Genomic DNA, 10,364 nt, shown 5'->3' with positions numbered 1-10,364 from the left:
CATCACTTGTGCTATATTACGTTGGTATTACGTGCACTACGATATAAAGGAAAAAAATGAACGTTATTATGTGTTATTAAATTTTATCAGAAAAGAAGTGTTATGAAGTGTTAGAGAACCGCTATTTTATATTTACAAAAATATACTTAATACATATATAAAATATATGCATTCTTACGCTTTTCAAGAATTAATGGATAGTTTTAAAAAATAAATACTTGTTATCGATTTTTTATCGCAATTTAAATACATTACACGCACGCACACGCACACACACACACACACACACACACACACACACACACACACACACACAGACGCGCGCGCACATACTGTCAATAGCGATGTGATAAAGATCGCGTATATCATAAAGTACTCACATTATCTTTTAGACTGTTAAATTCATAATGTCAAATTATATCAAATTTGAGCTATTTTTAGTCATTTCTATAAGTTACCACTATTTATTTTCAATAAATGAATTAAAGTAATAGTCATTAAATAAATTAAAATAATAAATTAGACAATTTAATTCAAGAACATGTATTAAAATTGACTAAAATTTAATTAATTTTTTACTAAGTGCCAACGTTAACATGGACGTTAGTGAATGTACTTTGAAATTAACTACAAAAATATGTAGTCAAATTGACTTATATTTTGACACATATAGAAGTTAAAAAATACCAAAATGTTATTTAATTCAAAGGATTAAGTTACTATTGCTCCTTATTTCTAACAGTGTATGATTATTTTTGATGATTATTTGTATAATTATTTTTACAATAATAAAAATAGAAAATGGACTGATAAGTGAAGAACATAATTAAACGAAAGAATTCTATTTAAAGTGGACTCCTCATGCTATTTGTATGTAACTTTTCAAAATATATTTTTAGTTCTATAAAATATATTTTGCTAATTTAGCGCTAATTTGGTTTCTCGGAAATCGCAATTATAAAGTAATGAAGTTGAAAATAGAATATTACAAATTGATCATTAATTAAATAATGATAATAAACATCTTAAATCATTGCAAAGAATTTGCACTGAGAAGAACGTCTCGGAAAAAACTAATACAATATTGTTGACTTAATTTTGTCAGTTAAAATAAAATTAATTTGTCAGTTAAGTATCTTTAAATTGTAACATAATGGAAAATAGAAAATACACAGATTAGCTACAGTTTTGTAGCAAATTTATTTTGTCACATGTAAACACAAAAATTGTGACTCTGCGAAACAAACGCACAAATAAATTTTATTAATAAAAAATACAACATGTTTCTACAATGTTTTAAATAATTATAATACATTAAGAGTAACTTGTTACACACTGGTTATGAAATTATATAATTATATCACCTTAATGAGGATATTTTTTAAATTTTATTCTTCTATCGGGATATATTGCGTAGCTAATTATATCATATGTCGAAAATAAGTAATTAATTGTGGACACAATGAGAAAGAAATATAAAAATCTCTGTATTATTTCGTATCTCTAATCGAAACGTGTTTATCGTTTCCTCTGATTGTTCTCCGTAAAATCGCTTGATTACGCCCGAAAGCTTTATACGGTTAAATAAACTTTGATCAGTGAGTAAATTGTACGCGAGTTTTTATCGTGGGAAAATTGTCACACAACGGTCTGTCTTTTTAAACAACATGTTTTGTTATTCATTCACGTTGAACATTGCTAAATGGAATTAAAAAAAAATATATTTTAACGGAGGAGATATCGCCGTGTGCGAATTCTATATATATTTTTTAAAATTTTCGTTGACCCGCTTAACCGATTCAGTTATTCATGGCTCTGTTAAAACTTAAAGCGACGGTATGGTACAAAATTCATGGCGAGAACGAGAGATGCGATCCAACCAAGTCGAACATTGATACATTCCGAAGCCTTGACTCGACACCGAGAGACCGGCAATAAGGTGTCTCGAATCTCGTACATTCCTGACCTGCGTCACTATAGTTAACAATAACTTCTCGAATAATTATTTTCAATTGTTTCCAAAATTTTTATAGATCTCGTGTAGTGACAATCTGATCCAAATCTTTTTGAGATTTAAAATTTACGATATGCAAATAAAATTTGCATAAAAAAGGTTCTATACACTGATGGTTAGCAGGATCTAAAGAATAACTACTGTTGGAGTTACTAGAGACACTGTAGTTGACTATACCGTTTGTAAAAATCGAAGAAGAACAGGAGAAAATGAAGAAACCGAAGGAGACGCGGAATAATTACCCGATCAATTATATATGCAGTTTTAAATATATCCCGTTTGCATGTAGTTGCAAGATTTGTAGTCTTATAAGTCACGTTTCACGGAAAACGGATAGAAAATTTCCCAGTGAGACCAGGATGTTGCAGACGCGATCTTCTTACGATCTTCCTTGCTGCAATGATTTTTTTATCAGTTCGTAGATTTATAAAAAGTTTCTCCGTCCGTATTTTTCTCCCCCGTTTGCTTGCCAAATCACGAATTCGTCAAAGACGGATAGTAACTTTCTAGGAACTGAAAACATAAGTTTGTGCAGCTTTCAGCAAACAACGAAGTCGTGTTCTTTCTCCTTTGTTTCATATAGTATGTATAACTTTATACAAAACTCACACAAATATTTCTGAATAAAGTTATTATACGAAGACAGCGCTGCGAGCCTGAAGCTGATATTTCCATAAATGTTACTTGAATTTAACCGATTTAATTGATTTTATGTCATTTCTAAAGTCTACCTTTAGAACGAGCTATAGAATGCGTTAAGCTGCAGTTAAGCGCAGCTAACGTTTCAGCTAACTGCAAGAAAATTCTCCTCATAGCTATGAGATATCGGAATGAGATAGAAATCGTTATCTAAAGCTTTAGATAACGATTTCTATCTCATTCCGATGTCTCATTGTACCATATAAGAAGCGGCGCTATCGTTTTTCATCACGTTACCAAAAATAGATACATCGATTTTCTCTTTCCCATTTTGTAACCTATACTTAATTAAATTGAACTCTGCTATTTTTAAATGTCGCCATCTCGCGTATAAATAATTATCACGTATAACATAATAAACTAGAATGAGTGAATGTCGTAATCATGAAATAGGAACACATCAATATTATCCTGATTGCACAGATTCGCTGTCATATGATTTCGATTGGCAACATATTAAGACGAAGAAAGAAATTTATATAAAATATTGATATCTGAGATGCTATATATATATATATATATATATATATATATATATCATAAACAAAAACAAGATTTGAACTTACAAAAAGACACTGAATCTCTTGACCTGATATATTTGAAAACTATTGAGGACGACTTATTTCTCTCAGGCGATTTTATATTCCTTTGTTATCCGCGGTCGCATAAGTTTGTTAAATGTAATTGTTACATCTTTAAAACTGACGGCCCACAATTATTATATCTTGTAAAATTGATACGGATTTATATCTAAGAATGTGTATAGTCACGAAATCTTTCTACATTTGTATCGTGTGATGTTTTTCCTTACATTTTCTTCGTATGTGAGAGAATTAATTACATTATTATCATTAGTAACTTATACATATTGATTTTTTTGTGAAAAAAATCGATGTATTTCCTTGACGGGATTCCTATCATATGACGATATGAGGAATTCGATTTGTTAACAATCTCAAGTTAATATACCCTATTTTTGTGAGAATACGAGTATACGGTAACTTTTGTGACAAGTTAAATAAACGAACTTTATGTAAGTATATACTGAAAACAATTCTAAATTGTGGGTTGAAATATTTATAGAAATTATAATTTATGCATAATAAAAGTAAACATTACTTTAGCATTAAGAAATATTGAATATTAATTTATCACAAAGTATTCGAACAACATAGTCACATTATATGTTAAATTAGCATTCGGATATATTAGAAATTAAAAAATTTTAACAAAAATCATTTTTGACATAAATACAAAATGTCCTGTATTGTATACCGATAATTGAGTTACAGTCCGAGTTAATAATCATATATCGAATTTCGTTATCGCGTTTTAATTGACGATACATAATCGATGAGATCATCAGGGGACAATTTTGGCACGGCGAGGCTAACCATTTGCTCGTTTTTTGCAGGTTCCTAGCACTCGCCGCCTTGTACTGAACCCGATAGCAGTTCAATCGATCGGGAGGTTTCTCTGAAGACGTGATACGTTGGTGCTCCGTGCTCCACGGTGGAAATAAGGATTTCGTCGTTTTCACATTCGCGTTCGCGTGTCTACATCCCCCTTTTTCCCGACCCTTATTTCGCTGTTCCCTTCCGCCATCGCGAAGCGATCTCTCGATAGCTGATAGATCGGATCCACGGAGTTCTTTCTTCGTCGAGAGCGAGGCGAGGAGCAGGTGCGAGACGAAACGAGTCGTGTCGTGATATATCATCGCCGGGCACAATGGCTTGCGAATTCTTTAAGGTGAGTCTGTATTTCTTCATTTATGATAGATGGCCTGTTTCGAAGAGAGAGAAAGCTCCGTGTTGCGAATACAATACATCGGTCATTACGAGTAAAACGGTTCTACACGCGGAAATCGACGAGACTTTACGTATATTTCGTACGTAATGAGCTATGTGTGTGTTCGTACATAGCTCATTTTCGTAACGTCATGAAAAAGACTGACGGTTGAATCATTATGTGAAAGTTTTAGAGCACGAGTTAGAGGCACTAACAAGTTTGTAATTTGTCCCCTTTAAATATAAAGCTCCGTCTGCGTCTGAGAGTAAGTTCCTGTAAATTTAAGTGGATCTCATAAATTATGAACTTCAATCTCCGCAGCGATCCTTGCACGGAAAGAATGATTTTGCTAAAGTATTATGTCTGAAAGTATAGTTAGATGAAGATTTTAAAATATTATAATAATGTTGAACCAAAATAATAAAAAATCAAAATAGTTATACCGGACACTCAAACATTACTAGAAACGTAATTAGAACATCAAAATTTAATTGTTACCAGAATATCAACAATTTTTGCAGAATTAGAGGAAGAGAGAGAGTGAAACGTTATGTCGTTTTATTGAAATAACTTAATGGATATTCACGTGATATAACTACTTTTGATACAAGTTTGTTAACCGTAGAATGATATATATTGTAGGTAGAAGCTCTCTCTTATATACAGAACGAAACATAATTTACAAAAAACTAAAGAGGGGAAAAAAGGTTGTGGTTATGGAGAAGAGACATGTTGGAATACCACCTACTAATATATAGCATAACTTTACACGTCGAATATATTAACACATTTTGTTACCAAGCTTAGTTGAATTATATCATTTGAATTATATCATAAGCTATAGTCACAAAGGCCTCCAAGCTAGTTTGATTTAATAACTTACAACACTTCTGAAAATTATATAAAAAGTATGTATACACTTGTAAACCTGTTCACTATACGGAAAGAATGGTTCTCTGCTGAAGTACCTAAAAATTCTAAACACAGATCTAAAAATTATTTTGTTGGTCCACCAAAAGATTTAATAAATATTTCGATAGATTAACAAAATTATTTTTTAGTATCTAGCTAAATTTTAGATACTTCAGTAAAACTGTCTTTTCTTGTAAAACTAAAATGCAGTTTTTACGATAACGCAATAAGTATGTACTTACGACCAATGGCCATGTTATAACGTCTAAGCAGATTGTGAAGAAGTAATTTTGATGGTCGCTACAAGAATGCACCACAAACTGTACAAAATATCGTGGTATTTCGTAATCTCCCATCTATTCAACAATCTTTTTTTTTATTATCACGTTTCAGCGTTCCATATAATTTATTTTAATGGTCCAACATAATTATTTTCCGATCAGTATCTGGCTTAATCTTTATATACTTCAGTATAACCGTTCTTCCATCTTTTATAAATGTTTCCGTATGTCTTCAAATCCAAATTGTCTACGAAGTATTGCGAAATAAAGAATCTTCATTATCTCGCAATGACTGCTTATACAGATTTGAAAATAATTATTTTATTTGGATCATCAAAATAATATGTGGAGCATTCAAACTGTACTTGCTAAAATGTTACAAATTTGTGCAGCATTGCTATCGACGTTTAAGCGTAATCATTTCGGTGGTAAATTAATTTTGTTATTCAACAAAATTATTTTAGATCTGTACTGTAATTAAATTTTCAAATTCTTCAGCAAAACCATTCTTCCCGTGTAAAAATATCGTCTTTTCCCTTTCGAAACGCTCAAAGGTGCTATTCGATATTTCGCGGTGTGCAAATCGGACACGTCTAGAAAACAGAAGCGTTTACATTGAAGTTAATTGCCGAGGTGAATTCTTAAGACGATGGAACGCCCCGTTTGTAATTTTCCTACAGGCGACAACCATTCGCGGTTCTCGTTTCCTCGTCGCTGGAAGTCACTTAGCGGCCGTCCGAATGTGATGAGTTTAGTTTTGTTTGCATCTACATCCCTACGGACGGGGGGACAACTTTCGCTCCCTCGGGATTGTACTTTGGAAGGCAAACGCTATCATTTCAGTTATCCTTTACTTCGCTCGACGTCTCATATTATTAGTAACGCGAGCGAAAGTTGCTCGCAGGCAACAGCAGCACGTTGATGCTGCATACTTTGTATGCGCATTGCCGCACGTAAATTCTCCGTGAATTATTTCTTCGCGTTGTCTGCTGTCGCGCAGACGACCGTTACCGGGTGTGCACGTATCTCCTGAAATTTCTCTTTTATTAATTAATACGCGCGTGCCCACCGGATGCGTTACAGATGTGCTCTGCGAGATTTAATTTTGAGGAGAGCAGCAACGCCGACTGGACTCGACATTTTGCCAATTAGCGAGATATCGCTATATCATCGAGATATTCCGTATCACATTGCTCTTTACAGCGCGCTGCGAATATCGATGCGGATCGCAATGCTGCCGCGGATACACGATACTGTTTTTTCGCTGTATCGCGCGTTTTATTGGCTCCGTAAAAGTCTGTATTATAATTTTGAATAATCGCAGACGAGCGACCGCTGCGAGTCACAAAAGAGTCGCCGCCGCCGGCACTGTATAAAGTCGTTAATTATCGCACCGGGCGCACGAACGAAACGGTAAAGAGAGGAGGGCGTGGATCGAGAGAGAGCCACTCTTGTCATCGGCTTCCGTCTCTTTGGGCGCAGCTTGAACGATGGCCGATTCACGCGGCTTCAAGCCAATAAACCAGTTGTGGCAGAGCGCGACAGTGTCGACGGATCAGGATTCGGAGTGTCTCTACGAGGAGATCCCGGGCCGGTCCCAGGATACGGACCGGCCGGCTGGTGCCGCCGTTGGGCAGCAGGGGGAGGAGGAAGAACAGCTGGAGGAGGAGGAGGAGAATATCGGCGGCAGCAGGAGGAGCCTCGATTTCGGGGTACAGGTTGGAGATAGCGACTTCTGGGGTGAGTCTGCCCGGGAGGAGATCATCGTTAGGAGCGGTACCATCCCCCGTAGCAGGACCGACGGCGGCGCGAGGTCGCGTAGCGGATCGGCTGATCGACGACCAACGGATCGGCCGCGTCAGCGGGACGTTGTCGTCGTCAGGGTGGAGGAGGAGGCGCGCTATGCCGCGCGCAGGAGTCACGTGGAGCCCGGAACAGGCGCCATACTGCCGCCTCCTGCGGCTACCGGCCACAAGCTGACCAGGGGGCGAACCAGCGCTAGCAACACCGTCGCCCGGTACTTGCATTCAGCCAGCACGAACGCCTCGGCGGCACACTACCATCACCATCATCACGGCCAGCTGCACGGCCAGTATCCCCCCGGCGGCAGGACGACCGGCAGGCAGCACCGCCATCATCACCCTAGCCGCGGCTCGTACAGTAATGAGACGCAGGAAGAGGTACAGGAGGACGATGAAGCCACTCTACGGGAGTTGCTCGTAAGGTACGTTCCACGTACACTCCACCACGCGCGGTAGACGACGATAGTCTCCTCACCCTCTCTCGAGGCCCTCGATCCCTTCGCAGTTGTCGGTGTACTCCGAATCATCAGTCACGCGTGTTATCGAGACTACTTCCGTATATATAACCACCCTACGCCAGCAGGAAGAAGAATCGTTGTTCTAAGTTTTGTTGATCTCTCGATAAGATACGAGCCATTGAACGGAACGATACATATAATTACGGTTATGTTCTCTTCTTCCCTCTCTTTTCCTCTTTTAAAGTTATAAAGAAAACGTTTAACGTTTTATGTTACCAAAGAATAATTGTTCGTAAAATGACTATAATTATTCCGCGGGCTCATCCGATCATTATCAAGAAACCAACACGAGGCTTTTGTAACAACTCAATGTCGAAACACGAATTACGTTATCTAAGGACAATTGGCGTCGCCACCGATGTCTCTAAGAATTATCTGGATTGTTGAACGTTGAACAGCACTGACAGAAGTTTGCGAAGAACCTGTGCCATCGCGAACTTCGTCAACTTCTATCAGCGACCACAACGTTGCAAACTATTCGCGACTTTTGCAAAAATATGATATTATTTTGTACCCCTATGATTATTATTAAAAATCATATTCAAGTGGTTAAAAGCTTACCAGTTTTCGCATTGTTCGTGCCAGTTGAAACGTTAAACTTCTACGACCGAACACGGGTTTCTAGAAATAACACGTAATATTAAGGGAATTGAACTTTCGATGTTTGCACGTAATCTCTTCGGAGATGGCGGTCGTGGAGGATTAACGCCGCGAATGTTGCGAGCGAATGTTCAAGAATTTCTATTTAAAATATTGTTCTAACATAGTCTAGCCTTTAGAATTCTGTATTGACTTTCACATTAGTAGTGACCTCTTTTTAGGGTCTTGTATAGAAATACTTTACTCTTTTCATGACGAGTGAAGCGTAGAAAGTTTTCTTTTTCTAGTCTCTATACCTATCGCCTTAATCTCACGTGGCATGATAGAGTCACCATTATTCGAACGTTCAGCTCCCAGGTGATTTATTCTCGATCTGCTCTATTTCTAATATTGTTCTCTTAATCGAAGTTACAGTCGTATATTTTTAAATCTCGATCGAACAACCGCGTTTTGTGCTCAATAAAATCATGAAGAAGAGCTGTATGCATTCTAATAACACTAGTTTACAAATTTTGAATAATTTTTTCGTGCAAAAAAGGAAACAATTTTTTTTCAAACGTACTTTGAGGCACTGAGATCGGATCTACTGCCAGAAAAATTCCAAGTCGAATTTTTTAAATGTAGCATGTAAATTGTAAGATGTGGCATGACATTTTTAAGATATAGCATGTCAATTTTTAAAAGCGCTTTTTCCGAATAACTTGGATACGAATGATAAGCAAAGGCGAACGTTTCCACAAAGATTTGATGATAATCGAGAAATGTTATTAAAATATAATAGAAACACGCTCGGTGATTATATTACTGGATTTTAATTGTAAGAGAAAAACTAAGACATCAGCAGTAACGAAATCAACATGTTGAATTTGCCACTGTCTACGTTACGGCTTTACGATCTCTATTATGATTGGTCTCTCAATTCGCTTATTAGTTATATTTTATTATTTAAATTGTTTTGTGTCAATTTGGATCTTTGGAATTATTCGAAAAACAAAATTATACGTTTAACATTTCTCTGATTTGTTTTCTACTTTCAATAAAACTGTAGTGTACATTAGAAAAAAATATCTTTTTTTTATATTTAAAAAGCTGAATCAAATGTGAAAGTATTTCGATTTGGCTCAGCGTCAAATATATCTCAAAAACGGTCTTCAATCTCTCTTATATAAAAATCTTGTAAACTAATGTATAAAAAAAAAAACGCAACAGCATTGTGTGCAATTTGGGGAAAGAAAGCAAATTAATTACATATATATGAGTTTATTATTGTTCCTTTTTACATAATATTTCAGATTCCCCTCTTGTTATCGGGTGAAATTCGGTTATTTGAACACGCTCGTCCGTTGGTTCGCATAATGGGGCTCCATCGTGCTAATGTTAACAGTCACGAGAGACTTGGCCCTTTGAATCTCTCACGAGTAACTTAGCCTAGTACCTCCGGTAGAGCGGCGCGTATGAGCTCTCGAGACTCGCATACCAATCAAGGGGACACTTCTCGCTCTCTTTTGTCCGCTGTGTTAAAGTGCGCCCTCCCGCCACCCCCGAATCGATAATACTTATTTTATCGATCTCATAAGCTTTGCTACTGACGAAAACGACTTTACGACCGTATACATCTCATAAACATCGTTCTCTCGAGAACCTAACTGTGTTGCAAATGCATCCAGGTAATTCCGGCCTAAGTGGCGGTGCCTTACCTTACGGCAAACACGTGACCGGCAAAGAAAGAAAGAGGTAAAAAAAAAAAAAA

The 10,364-nt window shown here is 36.6% G+C and overlaps 1 protein-coding gene across 8 annotated transcripts in view; it reads left to right on the top strand.

The window, feature by feature from the left end:
* The first annotated feature begins 4,352 nt into the window (after window positions 1-4,352).
* The window catches only part of Glut1 (Glucose transporter 1), a 27,197-nt gene continuing 21,185 nt past the window's right edge, over window positions 4,353-10,364 (top strand). For 7 of the 8 annotated variants that reach the window (XM_018546630.1, XM_018546628.1, XM_018546629.1 and 4 more), the window contains exons 1-2: window positions 4,439-4,462; window positions 7,177-7,918. In XM_018546630.1, the coding sequence (XP_018402132.1) occupies window positions 7,185-7,918 (734 nt within the window). In that variant the 5' untranslated portion in view covers window positions 4,439-4,462; window positions 7,177-7,184. Of the gene's footprint in view, window positions 4,463-7,176; window positions 7,919-10,364 lie in introns of all 8 variants that reach the window. The other variant, XM_018546636.1, reaches the window with a different exon arrangement.

This window comes from Cyphomyrmex costatus, unplaced genomic scaffold, assembly GCF_001594065.2.
Source record: "Cyphomyrmex costatus isolate MS0001 unplaced genomic scaffold, Ccosl1.0 scaffold567, whole genome shotgun sequence".
Classification (NCBI taxonomy): Eukaryota; Metazoa; Arthropoda; class Insecta; order Hymenoptera; family Formicidae; genus Cyphomyrmex; species Cyphomyrmex costatus.
The sequence above is the reverse complement of the archived record's forward strand: the minus strand, read 5'-3'. Positions and strand labels throughout refer to the sequence as shown.